We start from the raw sequence: 23,042 nt of genomic DNA, 5'->3' as shown, positions 1-23,042 counted from the left end.
AAACTCTCCAATACCATCAGTCTTTCCTATAGCAAGATTGGATACTTGTAGCTAAAACAGAAGTTGTGTGCAGAAATCATTTGGTGAAATTCTACAGGCCATGTTATGCAGGATGATTCTAGCCGTCCTCTTCTGGCCTTTAAATCTGTGTATCTGTGGCTAACCAAAAGCTATGAAGTACTATTCACTTGCTTGTCTAGATAAATCAAGAAAAGAAAAATGAATCTAGTAGTAGCAACAGCAGATGGAAAGTTGGTCTAGAAAATAGTATTTCCAAAGCTCGTTGAACTGGAGTGGACAGACTGCTCTCCAAGTCGTGTTTTGCTAAGCATGCGCATTTTGCCACAAGGAATTCTTTATCACAGATGATTTGAAACCATTTTCCCTAACATTATTCCTCTGAAGGTGGCCATTCAAATTCACCATGTAGGCAGGTACCTCCTTTTATAGATGGGGAAACTGAGGAAGCAAGGCAATATGACTTGCCCACAGCCATGCTAGGAGCAGAGCCAGTGTCAGAAATCAGGAGTTGCAGGCTCCCAGACTCCATTCACAAGACCACACTCTATCTGTTCTTAATTAAAAACATGTGATGCCACATGTTACACGATTTGTTAAAAATCCTGTCACTCTACAGTCTTATGACCAGGGATTTTTTGTTTTTTGGGGAAAGGTGACCACTCCTACATCTCCCAGCAGATCAAATCATCTGACACTGGAATAAACTTTCTAGAGTAAGTTTCCAGGGCAGAAGCTGAGCTGGTATGCATGTCTACACAACTATAGACAGACAGAACTGGAAGGAACCTTGAAAGGTCATCAAGTCCAGTCCTCTACCTTCACTAGCAGGACCAAGTACTGTCCCTGACAGTTTTCTGGGTTTTTTTTTGCCCCAGATCCCTAAATGTCCCCCTCAAGGATTGAACTCACAACCCTGGGTTTAGCAGGCCAATGCTCAAACCACTGAGCTATCCCTCCCCCCAACAAGCACGATGCTGGTGCTTAGACTACATGGACATAAAAAGATTTCAGGCACACTTCACAAAAGACATTCCATCTCTACTGAGTAAACATTTAGCCCTAAAATACCAACGCTTTTGGTGCACTGTGTGATGTCTGGGCCTAATTCAGTTCATTTTTAAAAGTATTAAGCAGTGTATTCCCCCTTACCTGGTTATTGTTCTATTTTTGGATCACATTTTAGAATCTGCTTGCATCCCACCTGTAGCCAGGAAAGTAGTTTTTTTGTTTGTTTTTAAATGTTAGTTTATAATGTACTCAGACTTCAATCCAGTCCAGTCCCCTATCTCTCTCAAAGCAAAAATTTGCTACAGAAGAAATGCTCAAATCAAACCTTTTCCTTACATTTCTGTAACATGTTTTTGTATTAAATAAGCAACTTTTAATTATTTTTGGGGGGGAGGGTCTACTTTAACAAGTCGCAATGAAAAGAAAAAGACAACCCCAATTTCATTTATCCCACAATAACTTTTTAATTAAACTTATATCTCATAGATTTTTGGCCTATCAATGGAAGCACAGGATACTCTACAAGGATTTGTACAGAAACCATATAGCTCATTCGGGCTCATCTGCAAATGGAAAAAGGACTTGTCACTTAACTATTTCTTCTATAGCCACAAGGGGGCATGTTTACTGCAGTCACAAGGGGAAAAAAAAATCATACAAGTGCGGCGTAATGTATTTTTTACAAGACGAAAATAACCTAATTTATTAAATTTATTCCAGGAAAAAGGAAGGGCAAGGCTAACGGGAGGCTACTGCCAAGAGTATGCAGGTAAGTTACACAGATGCCAATAAGGCATAAACCCTTTTATTATACCTGCAGGACAAACAAGACATAGGGGTGTACTTGGCTGGATGCAGGAAGCATCTAAAACTGAAAGGGATCTGAAACAAGGGGGATGGCAGGGGAGAATAGAGAACCCAAGAATTATGGGGTCAACGGAAAAAAAAAGGGTTACAAACTATGATGTTGAAATGGGAGAGAGGACAGAAAAGTGAATATGGAAAGCTGCCTTGTGACTTTTGTCCTGGAACTGCATCCCTCAGTGAGCACTAAGAAGGCATTTCAGATCCCAAAGGGACAGCCACTTCTCTGTAGTATTTTGGCCAGCTGCGTGAATAGAGAAAAATAAGAACACAAGAGAGAACAAAGTGGCCAAAAATGGAGATGATCCCATCTTTAAAAATAATTATTGTTTTTAGTACCACTTCAAGGAAGAGAAAGAAAGAATCATGCACAGGGAACTCCAGAAACAGCTAGAAGGAAAAAAAAATATCTCTTTCAAGATAAATGGATCCACATGTGCTCCAACATGAATCCTATAACTCAAACAAGACAGCACAGACTTGTCACAGGATAGGGGCTGAAATGTATATTCTGCACTTTATTCAGACCTCTGTGCTATTTTCTTCAACAGAAAACTTTTGGGGGGGGGGGAATTCCACAGAATGATGAAGGACATCTCTAGGACAAATTCTTTTTGATAAAATTTTAGCTGAAAATAATATAAAAATATTTCAGATTTAGTTTATGTTCATAACAACGTTACCTTGTTGTTTTAAAATGTCCTGAGTTAAATGAAAGTCAGAGTCAAAGGTGGAAATAGCCCAAAAAAAGTTAGGGATATTTACTGTTACCTTCAACCTAGAAGGTTTTCTTTTTTCTTCATTTTTTTCCTTCAACTTAAAGATGTGCAAGCTTAAAAGAGAAGATTGTTCTTCAGAGAGAAGAAGTGCTAATTTCTGCTAACAATACATCTTCTAATAATTTGGATGTCTTTACTCTGAATCCATAATGTAGGGTGATTATAGACAGTTAAACAGAGATGCGGTAGGAATCTTTATCTCCTGATGCGTAAGCGTGTACATGCAAATACAAGCAAATGGGTAATGTACTCAGGTTTCACCTTAGATGAGCAATCCTCACACTATTAATTAGGTATTAAGATTCTTTTTTAAAAAGTCTTATAAAGGGACAGTAGGCAGCACTCTTGGCTACCATCAAATGATAGTTTTCACCACTCAGTCTCTTATCAATAGAAACTAGACAATGCTTTGCAATCTCTAATGTTAGTATGTATCTACATCTTACACTGTAATTTAATAGGACACAGCATAAAGAATAATCCTACGTATGAACAGATACACGTGACCTAAAAAGCATAGGTGTGAAAATTATGCCCACTCTGCACTGTAACTGATTTTTCTTTTTTAACAGTTCATTGAACGTGAAAACTAAATCTTTACACAAGGACCTAATTAGATTATCTGAGGTCAACTAGACCTGCCACCCTAGCATTTCATGGCATGCACATGAAAAAAAATTTTACAAGACAATTCAGGCATTCAATGGGCTGCTCTGACATGCCGCTCCTATGTACGTAACTCTGTAAGAGCCAGGACTCTTGTAGGTGTTATGCATTTAGTGGTTAGTGCCCCAGGATATGGTGCGTCTATTTTAGGTGTTAGCAGGAATCCTAATGTACTTATTAAAATTAGAATCAAGCCTATATTATGCAGCCACCCAAAAAAACCCTGGCTTTCCTAGCGCACACATACAAAAATTATAAACATGCATACGGACACAAGAAATCACAAGGGTATACTTAAAGTGACCATGTCAAGTAAAGAGTTTAACTATGGCCTGCCTAAGTACAGGTTTCACTGATTATGAAAAATTAAGAGAACTATTCAACTGCAACTACTATTCCTCTCACACTATATAATCGCACCGACAGTTACAGATTTCGGCTCTGGATCAGTCCTCCTGAGGACAAAAAAATGAAAATCCTACAGAAAATAAGAACTGGGTTCAGATCCGAGGCACTGCCCCATCAAGAAACTGCCCACGTGATTTGCAAGGCTTTCTCAAGACCCACTCCTGCTACGATGCCCACAAGGTATTAGCCAACTAATCTTGGCCAGGTTGTGGAACAGCAGGAGATAACTTATAAATACCAGCTAAAGAAATATTCATAAGTATCCAGTTGTGCGCATAGCCGGCCTATATAACTGCATGATTTTATGATTGCTTTAATCTCTTCTCCTACCGTTGTTATACTCAGGCATTGCTTCCAGTTTAAAATTATCATGTAAGCTATTCAGAGCCAAGACAACGTCCTTGCTAGGTCTGTACACCACAACATATTATAATAGGGCCCAGATAGAGATTGGGGCCTTTGGATGCTACCAGAAAACAAAGATAAAAACAGACCAGAAATTTAGTTCAGAATTATTTCTTCAACATCAAAGCTAACTACTTCTTCCAATTGAACCAAGTACATGGGAGCAAGAGTCGCATCTCTGTGCTACCTACCAGGTACCCGGCCACTCACCCATAGAGCACTGAAAGGCAGCCATATTTGATCACAGCAGTCGCTGCAGAAGCCAGAAGCTAATGGGTTAATGTAACTTTGATAAGGAATGTAACCGAATTGCTACCCATCCGGCAATCTTTCTAAAAGAGAGGGAGAGGGAGAGGGAGAGGCAGGGAAATCTATTTTATCACATGCTTTCTGGAGAATGGCTGTTCTGGAGAGGCTAGTCTGCTCTTTGAAATTTCTCCCCAAAATGCTGTCTGTGAGCATGTTCAGTGGAGTCTTTGCAACACTATTCCTGAAATGGGAGTGGTTTGTAATAGGAGTGCCCTGTAATAGGACTGGCTTGAGAGCGTTATATACTGTACATTAAATAGCCATTACAAACCAAACTGGGCACAATCTACAGTAAGGTGGGTTTTTTCCAGAAGAGTTAAGTACAAATATTTATGTTTAAATTACAATACAATCGTGTGCACCTCTATAGCATGTCATCAGAAGATCTAAGGGCACCTTACATACATTTACATAGTACCAAGAGCACACTAGGCACTTTACAGAGAAGTAGCTAATTAAAAACATACACATCCGATAGAGGGGTTGATAGGCTATAAATAGATTACTTCATACATTACTTAATTACAGTCACCACTGAAGTGGAAAGCTGTTTAAGAATATACAGCACCACTGTTTAGTTCAGGGCAGAAGGATGGTATGCCAAAAGTAGAAGAGCAAGGGGAATTTGGGGAGAATTAATTTCACCAGGATGGCTCACTAACTGTGCCAATCTTACGTTTGCTGTCCAAATATTTGTTTTTCTATAGCGTTTATGGCATTGGCTATATTTAAAATGTTCACCGCATTCCTTACAGTGATGACCGGGTTTAGAGAAGGAAAAATCAATAGATCATCAAAATTAAAATGTCCCATTTCCATATCAAAATAAAAAGTGAGTAAGGAACAGACATGAGCTGCAGGAAGTTGGGAAATCTCATTAATACACTGCGAAGTATCAGAAGAGCAGAAGCTGGGAACACACAAGATATAATTACCTGGTCTGTGTTCAGAAATTTGCAGCCTGTGAGCAGATGAACTTCTGTACCATTGCCTGCTAGAGGCAGATGGGAATGCCTATTTAGCAGACTGACGTTCCCCTGGCAAAAAAATTTGGCCTAGACAATCATTTAGCTACCTGTACAGCTGGTATCTATATTTTATGTTACTGGCATCCTGCAAAAAATTAGTGTAATGCCCAAATCTGGGCACAGCGGAGCCACTGGTTGTACTAGTAACTAGTGAAATTGACTACAGTGCTGGTAACAGAAAAGTATGTCAGGATTAACCTGGTTATTAGTGTCAGAGCAAACGGAATTACTTGGAGAGACTCCAGTGCATGAAGTGTTGGTGCCAACCAGAGCAGCAATGCTGGGAGCCAGCCAAGTGGTCGAACGGAGCTTAGTAGCATGAATACCAATGATTTTAGTTGTGATAGGCCTTGCATAAGCAGTTTTTGAGGCCAGCATGCCCCTCATGGAGTCAAATCCTGTTTCCAAACTGAGCATCTGTGCACCATCTGGGTCCTAGGGGAAGGAACACAGCTGCGTTCCTTTTCTCAAGAGGTGGCCATACCTCATGCACAGAGAGGATGTGAAGAGTTTGCACCAAAACACTGTCATTCTAGCCAGTGTAAACTTGGCATCTTCAGGTCATCTAGGAACATCTTTTTAAAGATTCAAGCATGCTTGACTTCAAAAGCAAGAACTGCTGCCACAGGACATTTTCTCCTCTCTTGCACCCAGACTCTCCAGCAACCCTTTCCATCCAGATGAGAATTGTAAAGGCCACAATAGGAGCCTAACAGATGGATCATTTGCTGAATCCCCATCTGCACACAGAACCCAGCCAAAACTGACTTGCTGAGAGGAATCAGACCCAAACACCGTTAAGCCTTCTGGAAAATTCACGACCGGTTCAAAACCACAAAAAGGAAGAAGGAAAGGGGAGAATGAACTATTACCAAATTAAAAACTCTTCTACCTTTTACCGTCTCCAGAGCAATATATGCTCACCTGTAGGAAAGGGGAGCAAGTGCATGTTTTGCCTAGTAGCTGGAGCACAAGACTGAAAGTTATGATTCCTGGGTTTGTTCCACAGCTCTGTCTCCTAACCTTGAGCAAGTCACTTAACCTCTCTGGCTCTGTTTCACCATCTACGAAACAAGGATAATGTCTCCCACAGGGGTTTTGAAGCATAATGAACAATTGCAAGGTGTTATACAGAGACTACTAATATAATTTAAATATGGAGATATACCTATCTCATAGAATTGGAAGGGACCTTGAAGGTCATTGAGTCCAGCCCCCTGCCTTCATTAGCAGGACCAAGTACTGTCCCTGATGGTTTGTTTGTGGGGGTTTTTGGCTCTAAATCCTTAAATGGCCCCCTCAAGGACTGAACTCACAACCCTGGGTTTAGCAGGCCAATGGCTCAAACCACTGAGCTATCCCTCCCCCCACTCTTTAAAGAAGAATCGTGTTAGCTTGACATGGCGAAAAAGTATGTTCCTCACCTGATCCCTCATCTTGCTTTCTCCACACCCCAAGTTTGCCACAATACCTACACTTGCTATGTAATTCAAATTAGTGTGTCTGTTATTGTCACACAAAAGAGTAATATCACTTGCTCTTAGCACTGGACAGTTTCAGGTGAAGCACAAACAGCACTGGCTTGTAAGCCAGTGGCAATATTACTAAGCAATTACTAAGTGAGACAGCACACTTCTGAAGCCAGACTGCCTCACATGACAGCCTCTACTGGCTGGCTGAGGGACAATGATGCAGTCATAAGAGTGCTGACCAGCTATCCCAAGAGGAGTGAAGTCATGGTATTGTATTTATAAGAAAAATACAAGAATTAGAAATCACCTTTCCTAAAAGCTGTACCGACCGGTCTTCTTCAGATGTGAACAGAGTATTCCCAACTAAGAGCACAGAGGGGAAAGGAAGAGAGAGCGCTGTACGTACAAAGCTAGATTCAGCATTTAAATCCAGGGGAAGGAAGTGACAAGAAAAGACTTCAGCATGTAGGGACATCAAGTGGTTTTTGCCAACTGCTACCAAACTACAAAGCTTTTCCTCCAAGAGTTCTTACACAATACATGGCAGACCCAAAACACATGACCAACCTGCCTTCTGAACATGATTCTGCCCAACACGCTTCCCCGACTAACTCTTTTATGGGACCACCAAAGGCAAAAATATATATGTACAAATATATGGCTAAGTCTTATACTTGGCAGTAATTCTTCTGTTATTTCCTGGGATCTTTAGATAGAAAATAGTAGGCATCACAAAGGGAAGAATCAGGTCTTTCACATTTTGCTGCAATAATGCTGGATATCACCTCATCAAGCATTCTGGAGTGGTTTCCATTTATTTCAACAGAGAAGACTCAGCATGCCCTCCAGCTCACAGATACATACCACCTTTAAGGGGAAAAAAAACTTGTGTTGAAGTGAAGAAGCCAGCTTCGCAAGACTAACAGGGACACATGTTCTGTATATCACAGGGGAGAGCTTTCACTCACCCATTAAGCCAAACCCTCTTCAGCTCTATTTGGGAAATTCTCTATTCACACTGCTTTGATCCTCTTTATGCAGGGACACCTTCCCTTCTATAAGAAGATACCACTGTTTGTTTTGTGGCTTCAACATTTAGGTCTCTTACTTCACCGGTGCTAGGCCTGGACACCACTTACCAAGCGCTCGTGCCACGGCCAGGAATGGAATCTGGTCAATGACTGTACTCCTCCGCACAGGGCCATTGTGAGTCAGCCGAGGTCTCTTCCAGACAACCCGATTCACACCAGACTTATTGATCACACTAGAGGTATTAGAAACAAAGGGGTGGAGAGTAAAAAAACAATTAGTCACAACCCAGCTGACTTTGTATGGTTTAAGTTACAGAAACAGTTAGCCCTACTATGTACGGAATTAATGCTATGACCTCAGTTAAGGCCTGCAGTGTAGACGCATCCTTCAGAAAACAGTGAGATTGTGATAATTTGAGGTTTTTAGCCCAGCTTTGACAGACGAGGCAAAGGGGACAGAAAAAGAGATGAAAAGCTATGGGGATTTTTGGCTTCCTGCTGATCACCTGAACGCCACTAAATGTCTCCCTCACATCAGAGGAGACGACAAACAAAGTTTGTTCCCCTGAGATGCTGGGTTGCATAATATCAATGTCAAATCCCAAAGGGGCAGTGTTATTTAGGGTTCTCTCTTTCATTTTTACTACCTGCCATGGCTCTGATAGTCAGCAGCAGGAGTGAGTGGTTTAAAAATAACTGAAAAGAGCCACCTTAAACAGTCTTAATGTAGAGGTTTTCTTGCTAGAGTAGCAACAGGAGGCAGAAATAACAGAACAGTCATCATCTGCTCTCAAGTCCAAATAAAAGAAACAGCTCTACATTTAAATTTTAACACCTGCTCTCAGATGTTGAGCAGTGAAATTAGTTCGCTCACATAAAGTTATTGGGGACATGAAGGAGAAGCTGTGCGGAATAAGAGGCTTATTGTGGTGAGAGGCGATAAGCCATACCCAGAAGAGGTAGTGGAAAAAGGCATTGGTACAGCTTGGTAATAAGCTTACTTTCCAAGACGCTATGGACCAGGCACCAAAGCTAGCTTCACTTATGGAATAGCCATAGGCAATTAGACACTGAAACGCTATGGAGCAGCCTCCAAACTCTTTGTATGACATTTATTCCAGGTGCAACTCCAGGGACTTTGAAGCCCTTTCATCAGTGATGAATTGAGCCCCGTTATTGCGTGGCATGGTGTGATATGCATAGGAGGAAGGATCACAAAGACTATGTCCTCAGATTCACCATGCCCATTTGGAACCCTAATGGCCAAATCATGTTAATATTATTTCTACCTGGAAGAAGATCCCATCCCACACTGACATTTAAACAGATTTTTAGTGGGGAAGCTTTCTTAATTTGACTAGCAGATCCAATTCTCCTCTTCTCCCATCACCTTTTCCCCTCTCTCTCACGGGAAGTGAAGATGTCCTGCTAGCACAATCCCACTATACTCCTGCCCAGTGGCACGTCTCACGGTTCTGGGAGTAGCTGGGCAGTCTCTGCCAGTTTCGTCACCAACTCTGGGAAAAGCTGAAGGACCACCAACAAGACGACAATATCAATCCCCACCACTCCTGTAAAAAAGGAAATTCTGGGAATTGCCCACTTGCAACTAGGAACTTCAGAATATATTCTGTGTCCTTCAGCCAGTGACAGAAAAGCACATTTGGAAACCTGTAACTTCTACAGGCACTAACCTAGTGAAACAGCAAGTTATCATTTCAGAAACCTCTTATCCCAAATGCAGCTAGCTGATCTGCTTCCACCTGCTAAAGACACAAATATCTGAAGGTTAATGAGCTGACAGGGTTCTTGTGTGAACAATGTCAACAGGAAAACCTTCAGTGATCTCTGCACTCTGAACTGCTAAAAGAAGGGAACGGTGCCCATCCATCTGGTGCAGTACTGTTGAACAAAAGAGCACAGGGCTCCTATGAAGCTGTGCCAGATTCGAGCCCTGAGGTTTGTTTCACAGCACTGGTGCCATCTGACAAGGCTTCCTGCTTGCTCCCCTACCTCTCAGCTATAGGGAACATGCATGAACTGCAATTCGACTCCTTCTGGGATGTTTTAAGATCAGTCAGTTCATGGAAAAGAAACCCAAAAAGTCAGCTTTGGCAAGTAGAGGAGGTAGCAATGTTCAAATACTATGACAATGTTCAGATTTACAGTGTTTAAATACAGTGTTCTGTTATTTATTTGTGATCTTAGTTTTCTTTAAAGAAAAGTCTTGCAAGGCCTGTTCTACAGCTGGCATTGTTACCTCAAAGGCAATGTAAAATGCACCAGAAATTTTACTTTTATAGAGCAGATAGATCCTAATTAGATATGGAAGATACCATCTTTTGCCAGTACAGGGTACTGCATTCCAATAGAGGCCTTACCAACTGCAAAATGAACACTATGTTGCAACCAAAACCTTAATATTTTCTTCATTTGATAGAGAAAAGCACTCTACAGCTCATAGTTAATCTTTACATGGAAAAACAAATTTCTCTTTCAAATACTCTTAAGCCAAGGAGAACAAGGTTAGTCAGCAACCACCCCTCCCTTCTTCTCCCACTTTTTTCAGAACCCCAAATATACTTCTCACTTTGGAGATTTCATTGGGCTTCCATTCGGAAATCAAAAATCACCTCATCCCATAAACCTCCAGCAAAATGGCACTAGTACCAGAGAGTAAAATAACGCAACTCTTCCCCACGGCTAACCCACTGGATAGCCAGAGCCCAAATGGCAGAAACACAGAAGAGGTTCAAACAGGTTCACCGAGCTGCAAATGCAAAGTAGACTTGAACCCATTCGATCAGCAGGACAAGGACAGTGACGTGAGAAACTGAAATGAGAAACAAAACACAGAGTTACCTGCCCCCAAGACCTTCGATTCTCTCCTTTTCTTTTGGAAGTTCAGGCTTATGGTCCTGTGTCACCTCCACGGCCCTAACAAAGTCGTCTTTGGGGTCATCCTGGACTCCCAGCACCACTCCTGAATCTCCGACATGCGCCACATACATCTTTGACCCACGGATAATTACCACACTGGCGGTAGTTCCTGATGTGCTTGGGAGGCCAGTCATGGTCTTTGGCCACTCTGCTGCAATGAGAAATAAAAGCTACATTTTTATTCTCTGAAACTTGTCATTAACCCCCTCTTAGGAGATTATTTAAAAAGCCCCAAGATATTACAACTACCTGAAGAAAAATATTTTGTAATGATGTCAAGAATGGATTAATGAGTAATATTCAGGCCAAATCATGCCAGTGTCAGTCAAACTAGAAACTGAGTGGCTGAATAGGTGTTTCTTCTTCACCTGTTTCAAGCCTTACCACAAGTCACAGTGAAAATGGCCTTCATAGTCTCCATCTGTCTACATTAAATAAAACCCACAGATTTTAGCACAGTTGTTAATTTCTATTCATGAAGAAACAAAAACCAAGAAAGCAGAGGCATAGCAGATCAAGAGTAAGGGGTGTGTCAGAGAGGTCTGAATAAATTACAATGAGGTGTGTGTATGACCACATTATGACTGGTTCAAACCAACACTCTCAGGTTTTTCCTTTCTATGAGCATAAAATTAATGTAACTTCAGATTAAAAAATAAAAAATAATCCATACTGAGGTCAAAATACTGAGGTGGGATTTTGAAAGGCATCTCCCAGGGTTTAGTTGTCTGACTGCTGCTGGAGGAAATCAGCACACACAAAAAGAGATATGGTGTTAGTTGAGAATATCTCCCAAGATTCAGTGAAGCCGAATGTTCACCTCCCTATTAGAAGTTGTAGGAGTGTCAGATAAATCAGGTGACTTAGTTGTTTGGACATTACAGACCCTTACAGGTAACAGAATGACTGCCTTGATATCCATGTGTATTTTGGTTTTAAATAGTAGCTCAAAATAAATTGTCTATTTGCATCACCCAGGGGAAATTATTCACATGTCCACACTGAGGACAGAACTGCACAAGTTTCTTATGTTTGCTATCCCACAGCCCCATGTAAAACTTACTACCCAAGAGATACCCCTCCAATTCAGAATTAAACGCAAATTAAATATCTATGCCGGCTTTTCCTCCTCCCCTTCCACATTAAATTCAAACCTCTTCACATTAAATTCCTGCTTTTTCTCAGTCACCACTCTGCCCCTGCCAACTTTACCTTCATCCCCTCCTACGCTCCCCTCCTGCTCCAAAAGTTGTGCCCAAATTTCTCTCCTAACTGCTCCCTTTGTCTACTTCATCTACACTACTGACTTGATTTTTTCCTACAGCCCATTTAATGTTTGGGGCAGCCCCCCAGTTAAGATACACCTAGCCCCACAATCTCCCTCCCTCCTTCAAACATCAGACACGTTACCATTCCATGAAACCAACTGTCAATAGCAACCTCATCTTATGCTTGTTCTGCACTGCACCTGCTCATGTCTTTAGATCGTAAACTCTTCAGAAAGGGGATTCATTTCTCTAACATATTTTATCTATTGTACTTTACAATTTACACTTACAATGGTTACCATTAAAGAGTTTGCATTTCCCACAGTACAGTATGCTCCACTGCAGTATATATTCCACGTATCAGAAATACCATAGTATAGTACACAGTATGTACTTTCCTATGGCATCCACTTTATAACAGAACAAAACCAACATGAGGAACCTGATACACTTATTTAATCAGACAAGCATCAGTAAAGTGAGGATTATCTTCAGGTTCCAGCAACTTCACGAACCATTCAAGACAACTATGCTCCTTGTTGCAGCCTCCATATGTTCTGGGACAGAAATAAAAACATACAGCAAGATCAGCATATTTAGGCCTTGAAACCAGGTGCTTTAACCTGGGAGAATTACATCATTAAAAGGGAAGAACCCTCATCCCCCCTCACCTGAGCCCTCCAACCCTTCTCCCCATCCCCCTGTCACCATAATCCACCCTCCCCTCGCTGGAGTCCCAAACACCTTTCCACTTACTCCCCCCATTCCTCCGCTCCTTCACCTCCCAGCAAGCATTCACATGTCTAATTTATTTTATTTTCAAAAACAGTTTGACTGCATTTCCCCATTTTTATTTTAAAGACAGATTTTAGCAACACCCCTTCAAACCTTATCAGTTCAAGGGCAGAAAACTGAACATTGGCTGAGGGTAGATCAGGATCAAGAGATTCTGCATACACCCTTTAGCTGACCAGCTGCAACAGAAATCGGCAGGCTAGAAAGTCTTTTGGCTACTCTGTGCGCACAGTAATCCAGCTGGTGCATAAGAATTAGGCACATGCTTAACTAGCGAGCTAAACTCTCTCCCTAATACCATTTGCAATTTTGCTTCCCCCAGAGATACTGGGTGCCATGTACTTTCTAGGGTTAACTCTTGAGCAATTAAGACCCTTGTGCCAGGATTGCAGCCCTGGTAGAATCCATAAATCTTAAGAAAAGCTGCTTTTTTCCCCCAAGGAGGGGGAGCTGTACCTCAAGAACCCCTTTCCAAATGACCCCAAATTTGGATCACTAATCCTACCCTTTCCCCCATAAGGCACACCAAATTTCAAAGGAATCAAAGGGTATGTCTACACTACCCACCAGATCAGCGGGCAGCGATCGATCCAGCGGGAATCCATCTAGTCTAAATGCGATAAATCGACCCCCAAGCCCTCTCCCATCGACTCCTGCACTCCAGCGCCGCAAGAGGCGCAGGCGGAGTCGACAGGGGAGCAGCAGCAGTTGACTCACCGCAGTGAAAACACCACGGTAAGTCGATCTAAGTATGTCAACTTCAGCTACGTTATTCACGTAGCTGAAGTTGCGTAACACACACACACACCAGTGTAGACCATGGCTAAGTAACACTGGAGATTTTAAAGCACTTTAAAAAGTCCAGCATGAAATAGAACGCTATTCTAAACCTGAACTATAGCAGAGCTGGCACTCCACTATACCAACAACAACTGTGGAGAAAGGCCCCCGCTAATTAATTTCGAAGAGAAATATTACTTTGGCCAGTAGAGATTAAGCCAATAAAACATTTAGAAGGAATGTGTGCAGGCAGAGTCAGGAAAACAACATGGGCAGCTGCGTTCAAACACAAATGCATCAATTATTTTTCTTAGCCATTGTTTAAAAAAGAAAAGCTTTTTGGATTCCCTCTTTGGAATCAAAATCTTCAGTCAGAGACATGGATAACCTTTAAAATTCTTGCCCAGAAATTCTGTTATTTGAAGAACAGGAGCACTCGTGGCACCTTAGAGACTAACAAATTTATTTGAGCATAAGCTTTCGTGGGCTACAGCCCACTTCATTGGATGCATGCAGTGGAAAATACAGTAGGAAGATACATACATACATAAATAAATACATATACATATATGGAACAATGTGGGGGGGGAATAAACAAACTATTTCCCCATGTTTATTTCCCCCACCCACCCAGTAAAACTATTTCTCCATGTTTATTCCCCCCACACACACACTGTTCCGCACAACTTCTTGTCAACTGCTGCAAATGGACCATTTTGATTACCACTACAAAAAGTTTCTCTCTCTCCTACTGGTAATAGCTCTCGTTAGAGTGTGTATGGTAACACCCATTGTTTCATGCTGTGTGTGTGTGTGTGTGTGTGTGCGCGTGTGTTTATATATATATATGTATGTATGTATCTTCCTACAGTATTTTCCACTGCATGATCCGATGAAGTGGGCTGTAGCCCACGAAAGCTTATGCTCAAATAAATTCATTAGTCTCTAAGGTGCCACAAATACTCCTGTTCTTTTTGCGGATACAGACTAACACAGCTGCTACTCTGAAACCTGTTGTTTGAAGGTTATCACTTGTACGGGTTTAGGTGCCTTCCCACTGTTCACCTTCTGTTAACTGAATGAAAGGACTGGAGCCTTCAGACAATAAGGATATGTTTAAACTTCAGCTGCACAGCTACCGAGCTGCAGCTGTCCCATTGTGGTGTAGAGGCTTCTTCTATCGACAGAAAGAGTTTTTCCATCAATGTAGGTAGTCCACCTCTCTGAAAGATGGGAACTATGTCAAAAGAAGAATCATTCTATTGACTTAGAGACATCTACACCAGGGGCTAGGTGGGCCAAACTATGGTGCTCAGAGCACGTTTTTCATAGCCCTGATCCATGTAGCCAGGTCAACCTAAGTTCTAGGTGCAGACCAGGCTTACGCGTTGTGTACTTCTATAGCACTATTCAACAAGGGATCAAACATTACTTTACAAATATTTTGTCCCAAGATCTCTGAGAGGTGGACGACTACTATCCCACCCACTTCGCAAATGAGGCAAAGTGAGGTTAAGTGGCTTGCCCAAGTCCACAGATCAAGTCTATGACAAAATTATGTCTAGAAGAACCCCAGAGTCCTAACTTCCAGTTGTGCATTTAGCCAGCAGACACCACTTCCTCCCCATTTAAAAATTTAACCAGATATCAATTTCATCCCCAATTATTTATTGAACACAAACTGCATTGACCTGACAGGTGGATCAAAAAAGGGCTTTGTCTAACAAGCATGACAACTGTGGATATATTTAATACACTCATAAAATGGTGAGATTGAGGCAGAACTCTGAAATCCTCATTTCCATTTAACCTGTGCATTTATTACACAACAACATACACTGGTAGGAACTCATTAGCTGCAACAAACCCTTTTTTGCAATAAAGAACTGTATTAGACAATCAAATTAGTGTTTATGTAAAATGAAAAGCATTGAACCAAAATCCCACATTTGTAAACAAAACAGATACAGCAAGAGCACATGATTTTAAGCTCTCACTAAGCCACACCTAGGTCCATCTACATTAAGGGGCTTAAGCAAGTTAAGCCTTGATTTGTTTTAGTGGTGAATACTACATATAATCTAGAATAGGACTTTCTTCAGAGATTCAGACCATGCTATCTCAAAACACATCTCTCTTGTAGTCTAACTAGCAAACACAAATTATTAAAATCCTTTTTGTTCGGTGGGCAAGCAGTACATTCATTATCATTGGCCACACAAAAAAAGATTTAAAAAAGCTGAAACAAATGTGGTGATAGGGTTTATCCATGAGCATTAGCCCAAAATGGATCTGACATGCAGCAGTGACTTGTATATAGTCTGAAACAAAGAACTAAGGATTCTGTTAATATAATACTACTTTCAAAGAATGCAGACCTGATCAGACATCAGTGGACGAGTCAAGACTCCAGATCAATTACTAAAACCTATGACTCTGAGGGAAGGCACTTACATGCCTCAAGTTTCTTCTCACTTCATAAAATGAGGATATCTGCCTACTTTAGAAAAGTGCTGTCATGTTGAACACTTGTAAAAGACTTTGGCTTTATTTTCACTGAGGTAGTGGAGTGTTATTAACTCAAGTTAGCTAATGCAAGGTGGATTTTACCTGCCATTTCACTCTGAATCTCACTCATACTTAGGTCATCAAGTTTAAGTTGGCTAACAGATCCCTTCCTCCCTTCATTGTTTTAAGACCCTCAAAAAGCCCAGTGTTAAGAGTAGCAGTTTTAACTCAATTTCCTTGTTTTAACCACTTAAAAAAAAATCAGGCTTTTCATAACCCTAATGCAGAATGGTTATTTTTAAACACCAATGCAGTGTTTTTTGTTTTTCTTACACTAAATAAAAGGTTCAGTAGTAGTCAGGTATGCACTTTTATTTCCAAAATAAGGACTCTTGGTACAAATTGTTTTACTGTTAATTCCAAAGCAAGGGTCAAGCCAAGACTAGACAGACTCCCATTTTAATTACTAAGATATAAAGATGTACATTTCTTTTTCATCCTGCTAAACGTAAACTAAAGACATAACAGGTTGTTACAGGTGTGTCTACAACCACAACACCAGATGGTCAGACAAATGATCCTAACTTTTTCTGTTTGTTTGTGGTTTGTTTTGTTTTGTTTTTTTAAGTATTAAGCTGTATCCACCACTGACTACACAACTATTCTCATGTGGCCAATTCCCCAGCTAACTCTTGAGCTGCAGCTAGTTGCCTTAAAAGATACACTGCAATAAAACAGCTGCGTTAGATAAGTGGTGATTCTCACAGAAATTTCAGATTTTCTGTAGTGTATAGAATCCAGGTGCTGACACACAAACCTAACCACACCTGATCTGGCGATCTGGAACTGAGGCTTAAGTTCAGTATTTGTTTCAGTGGGATCACAGGTCCCAACAGCACTTCAGTAGCCTGCCACTGAGTATTATCTCAACCCAGCAACATGCATCTTTCAAGCTTTCTTTTCCCCCCCTTCATTAAGCATACACATAAAATATAAGACCAAGTTTCCTTTTGACAAAACAAGTCCAGTGCACTGTGTTTATACCAGACTCCGATAATCCAATATGGTAGACAAAAGCCATTTTTCCTAAATCAGATGCACTGAGAGCACATGCCACTTTATCAGTTAAAAGGCACAATGCATTGTTTGTTCTGGACAGCATTAGGTTTTCTCCCTGTCCAAAATGCTGCAACAGCTTCCCAAGCCCCTGGTTCCAACTGCTGCCATCCCTCATTCAAAATACTACCATGGCTCCCATATGTTCCTTGCGTCTTCCCTACCTGGCCACTGAGAAGGAGCCTTCACTCAATTACGCTATCCTATGAAGTCTACATAATCTGTTTTAAACACACACACAATGCATACCAGGGGTCTTAGTAATGTTGCTTTAAGATTAAGGGACTGTCAGTAGGATTCTTTATAAATAGGGGGTTTTCTGACAGTTACAGGACTATTGCAAGGCAAGATCAAGATGACCCAACTATAAAGGCAAAGTTGTACATCATTAAGTTGACAAATTATTGACCACTTTACTGTGCACTAAGTTGACAGTGATCAAAAGAGGAATATTGAGATGAGACAACACCACCACACAGTTGCATTCACTACTCAGAATTATACCCGCACTTCTTGTAAACAACATAATCTCTCCTACATGTTCGGCAACAGAGGAACAATAAGAAACTGCTGTTACATCCAAGTAATGTAATTCAACAATAGTTTTCTCGCTTCTGTAGATCTATATCCCAACATTTAAATTTAAATCATATAATTATATCCCCAGTGTCAGCGTCCGTCTACCACATAGCTGTAACTGTGCACTAACACCATCACCTGCCTAATAGTTATAGACTCAGATAGCTCTTCCCACACAGTATCAATTTGTTTTAAAGGAGTTAGATTTTGGGATGTCCTTAACAGCAGAAGACAAATGTGCTAACATGCACTAATACTTTTGGCACAGACAGGCCCCAAATTAGAAGTGTGTAAACTGGTTAACTGAGTTAACAAATCTTCACCAGGCTTGTTATATACAAGGCTACACACCGTACCATACAGTAATGGGCCTGAGCAATTTAGGAACACTATTTTGAACCATTACGGTGAAGAATTTTAAATGGGCAAGTTGAAAACTTGTTTGGAGACATGTTAAGACAGGTACCTACTCTTTCCACCTGTGAAAATCCTTCAGGGCTTGACAAGCTAGAAATGTACGCATTACTACTAGTTAGTATTAAACAGGTGTCACACATAGAAATACCCCACCCCAACTGACAAAACAGACACCACCTTGGAGTTTGTATTACAAAGGAGTGCAGCCAGCCCAGTGTGCACAATAGTGGGGAAAAGAGAAATGCTGAACAAGAACAGAACAAAGCCCTTCTCTAGAAGAAAGGACCTTGTGGTTATTCTGTTTTGTTTTTTAAACACATCCATTCAGACTAAAACAGGATCTCATTGTTTAAGGTCTCCTCCAAAAGATTCAGACAGCAGACTACATGGAACTTAACCCACCTACCTTGGAAAGCGTGGAATCAGATAAGTCAACTCTGTCAGGAATGGAACAGCTGGTTCCAGGGAATGCAAGTGTTCTAAGCCTGCCATTAATCTACACATAAGCTAGTTGTAGTCACTGTGTAGCAAGAGATTTAATAAAACAACAAGATGGGAAGTATTGTTTTAGTCACACACACACACACACACACACACACACCCCCAAGCCCTTCTTCCTTCCACACAAAATATCACTAAAACCCTACATAAATTGTGGAACGGTGTTTGTTTGTTTTTTAAATGGGAAAAACAGTGTTAGAAAAACTAACAACGTTACTACAGTTGTGCAACTACATGGTAGAGTATTAAAAAAAAAAACAACTTTTGTTTCTGGTCTCCCCATGTTGGTTTTCTGACCCTCTTTCCTCATCGATCAACAAAGCATTTGCTACACACCGAAGCAGTTTTATAATCCAATGTAATGCTCCTCTACCTCAGCTTTACTCTGCCCACAAAACAAAGACAGATCCCTCTTGCAGGACCCTGGTCGTTGGCTTGGAAATATCCAAGTCAATGGCTTATTGGCTGTAACCATGGACAGTCACTCAGGGTATGCGTACGCTACAAGCACTACAGCAGCAGCCACACTGCTACAGCATAGTTGCTTCCTACGTTGCTGGGAAAGGTTTTTCCCATCACTGTAGTTAATTCACCTCTCCAAGAGGCTAGATTGCTGGTATAATTCTTCCATCAACCTAGCTTTCTCTACATTGGAGTTAGGCTGACTTACTATGGAGTATTTATTTGAATATTTTATTGAATGAAAACCTCAACTTTTCTTGCACCTGCAGCAAAAGCTAGCAAGTTTGTGCTCCAGAAATCAGGGAGGACGGCTTACTGCAAAACTTACAGAGAAGTTACAGAACTACCAGCAAAAAGCAGTGCCCTGGCTTTAGCTGTCCTTGAGAACAGTTTAGAATAGTTATATCTCAGAAGCTCTGTTTGTTACTCACCAGTTGTTGCTCATAGCACTTCCTACATCATGTCAATAGTTGTTTGTTTTTGTTATTTTATTTGGGGGGGGGGTTGCACGTACTATGAAAACCACCCTTGGTTACCACACTCAGCAAGGAGACAACTAGAAAACAAGCTCATGATCTTTATCTCCATTCTCTCTCCCCATTGTTTGGGTCCATATCACCACCCTGCTTCCTGTCATGCAAGCCCATAATCTGGGGGTTAGCTGCCACTTCTCTCTTTTCCCCCCAATATCCAGGCTTTGATCAAGTTCTGCTGCTTCTTCCTCTACAATAGCTCTAAAATCCACTCCTTCCTTTCTGCCCCAACAGCCACTTTTCCCACATCCCCCACTCCAACTATGGCAACCTGTTTTTTTCAGGATCTTTCCAATACTTATCTTACCCCTGAAAACCCTGCTCTGTCCAAAATCTTTCTGCAAAAAGTCTCAACTGATACTTCAACCATGTCATTCCCTTTGAATCACTTCATTGGCTCCCTGCTGTGTCGTGCATGGAATCCTAATTTATCCTTGACTTCAAGGCCCAATATTCGCAGTGCTCCTGCCTACAACTTTGACCTGGTCTCATTGTGTGTTCCCTCTCCCTGCCAGCCTTCATACCCCCTTTGTCTTCATGCTTTTCTTCCATGCTGTCCCATATGCATAAAGCCTCCCCAGACTAATCAATAAGCCACAATCCTCACCACATTTAAAATCCTCATGAAATTTACTTCTGCAGTCTCACCTACTAGATGTGTGAGGGAACATCACATGCATGATAATATCACCTAAATCTTTCCCTCTTCTCTTGCATAATTAGGACACTCACTTATGTCATGCTGTATTATTAGCTCGTACGGTGTTCAGGGCAAGGACTGTGCTCTTTGTTTTGGAAAGTACCGAGAATATTCCCGGATACTCAAATAGTAAAACAAGTAACAAATAATAATCCTGGTTGCAGCAGGCATGTTTTGAATCCTTCCATCAGCAATCAATGGGCAGAACTGGAGACGGGGCAACTGAGAAAAAAACGTCAACCAAGTCCTTAGGAAGGGACCCATTTGGTACTAAAAGAAGTTCCCCCTTTGTCTCAGGGCATTCTAGGTAAGGAAAACCTGGAGGTGACCACATGCACAACTTCATAAAATAACAAGATCTACAGAACAGATTTAGCAGGGGTTCCAACTTGCATTGTTAGCAAGGCAACATGCAGCTTCACAATCACCCTGTCCTCTTTTATCCAAAGTCTTTACCTAGTGCCTTTCTATCCACAACAATGTCTCCTCACAGCATGGGGTCTTTTCCCTTCCCCAAATAATCTTTACCAAATGTCTTGATTGAACCAGAAAACCATTCCCCCCCCCCAGACACATTTGCAGCCTCTCCACATGTAGACTGAAACAATTATAATGATAGAGTTAGTGTCCTGTTTCCAGCAACAATGGAGGGAAACTTTGCAAGCATGTAACTCACCAGTATGTTTAAAAAAAAAGGGGGGGGTCGAAAGTGAAGGAAGAAAGAGATGGCTGAAACCGGGGTGTGTTTCCTATTCTCAGTAATAGCGCATGGAGAAACTTGGTGGTGTCTTGTTCCCAATACAGGATGATACTGACCTGTTTCCAAATGGTGTGAGAATAGGACAGCACGGAGGGGGGGGGGAGACAAGTGCTCCCCTTTTACCCCGGGTCGGGGGTGCAAATTGGAGGGAACAGGGGGGAAGTAGCAGGCAGAGAAGTAAAAAGGCGATTGTCCTGCTGCTAAAAGGGGGGGGGGCGATCACTGCCCAGCCAATTCCCAAATGGGAGGGGGGAGGCTGCCGCCCTGATAACGGTTCGGAGAGGCGGTGAAGATTAGGAGCAGAAGCGAGGGAGAAGTTGAACAGATCTGGCAGCGCCTGTAACTTACGCAGCTTTTTCCACATGGCTCGGTGGCAGGCAATGAAGCCTTTGCGCAGGGCCGCGCACACCTCGGCCGGCTCCGCGGAGCAGAATCCCTTCTGCTTCTTGATGAAACCCCAGAGGTTCTCCCGAGCGAACTGGGCCGCCTCCCGGCCCCCGTGCCCGTCACACACGGCGAAGAAGGCCACGGATCGGAGGAGGCACCGGCTGGAGCCGGGGGACTGCTCTTCCTCTTCCGCCGCCGTCGGGCTAGCGCCTCTCCTCCGGCAGCTTGCGGGCAGGGGGTCGTGCCTGGCCCTGGACTCGGCCGCCCGCTGGCTTCCAGGCCCCGACCCGCCCTTGGAAGGGGGGCCCTCCTCCCCTTCGGCCGGCAGCTCCGGCTCCACCACGATCTGGGTCACATCCTCCATGTATTTCCTGCCTCCCTGGTCGGAGAACACGCTCACCCCCAGCGAGTACAGACCCTCCATGGGGGGACCGGGGTAGGGGCTGGAGCCGCTTCTCCGACGGTAGCAGGCCCCCAAAGGACCAGCGCGGGGTCTCCAGCCGAGCGGCTCTAGCGCGCTCCCCCGCCAGCAGCTCCAGCCGCGGCCGGTGACTATTGTTTATGTTCGAGGCGCTGTTTGGGCATGTCCGAGACACGGAACGCGGCGCTCATGTAACAATCCCCGATGGAACCCGCAGAACCTGAGCGTTCCGAGGCGCAGCGCCCCCTGCCGCACGCCAGGGCTAACTGTACCTCCCGGGCCGCCTTCGAAACAGCGCCCCCTGCGCCAGTCCGCGACTCGGGCCTGGCAACAACCCTCTGCAGTGCCCCCTGCAGCGAGGGGCTTTGGCCATTGTCCACCCTGCGTTAAGAGCTTCTGCTTGTCCTAGGTCCACTTCAGAGGCTTCTCTAATCAGGACAGAGGGTGGGGGGTAATAGGAGCCCATATAAAAATAAGCCTCAAGTATCGGGACTGTCCCTATAAAATCAGGACATTTGGTCACCCACTGACCAGTTAACAAGTATGAAAAATCGGGGCGGGAATAGGTCCCTATACAAGACAAAACCTCAAATATTGGGACTGTCTCTATAAAATTGGGACATCTGATCACCCTAGTTCTCTATTAAGTCTTAAATTTTAATTTAACTGAAGATTGGTATAGTACCATAAATGTACAGGCACTTTACAAGGAGGGAGTACAGCTTTATTCAGTAGGATGCCTGCTACCAAGTCAAAGTCCTGAAACTTACCCCTTGCCACAGGCATCTTTAAAAACCTTTCACTCTAGTCCCTGGTGGCTTTACCTCGCCTCACCTTGAAGACTGACTCAGCCTTGCTATCACAGCAGTAGCTCCTACAGGGCC

The 23,042-nt window shown here is 42.5% G+C and overlaps 1 protein-coding gene across 2 annotated transcripts in view; it reads right to left on the bottom strand.

Moving 5' to 3' along the window:
• The window catches only part of PPM1D (protein phosphatase, Mg2+/Mn2+ dependent 1D), a 35,973-nt gene extending 13,589 nt beyond the window's left edge, over nt 1-22,384 (bottom strand). Inside the window, exons 1-3 of one of the 2 annotated variants that reach the window (XM_044993412.1) lie at nt 21,699-22,384; nt 10,854-11,082; nt 8,100-8,224 (exon numbers count right to left, since the gene is read on the bottom strand). In XM_044993412.1, the coding sequence (XP_044849347.1) occupies nt 8,100-8,224; nt 10,854-11,082; nt 21,699-22,161 (817 nt within the window). In that variant the 5' untranslated portion in view covers nt 22,162-22,384. The remainder of the gene's footprint in view (nt 1-8,099; nt 8,225-10,853; nt 11,083-21,698) is intronic. The other variant, XM_044993411.1, reaches the window with a different exon arrangement.
• Between the last annotated feature and the right edge of the window lie 658 nt (nt 22,385-23,042).

Source organism: Mauremys mutica, chromosome 19 (genome assembly GCF_020497125.1).
Source record: "Mauremys mutica isolate MM-2020 ecotype Southern chromosome 19, ASM2049712v1, whole genome shotgun sequence".
In the NCBI taxonomy this organism is placed as follows: domain Eukaryota; kingdom Metazoa; phylum Chordata; order Testudines; family Geoemydidae; genus Mauremys; species Mauremys mutica.
This window is presented reverse-complemented; position numbering and strand designations above follow the sequence as displayed.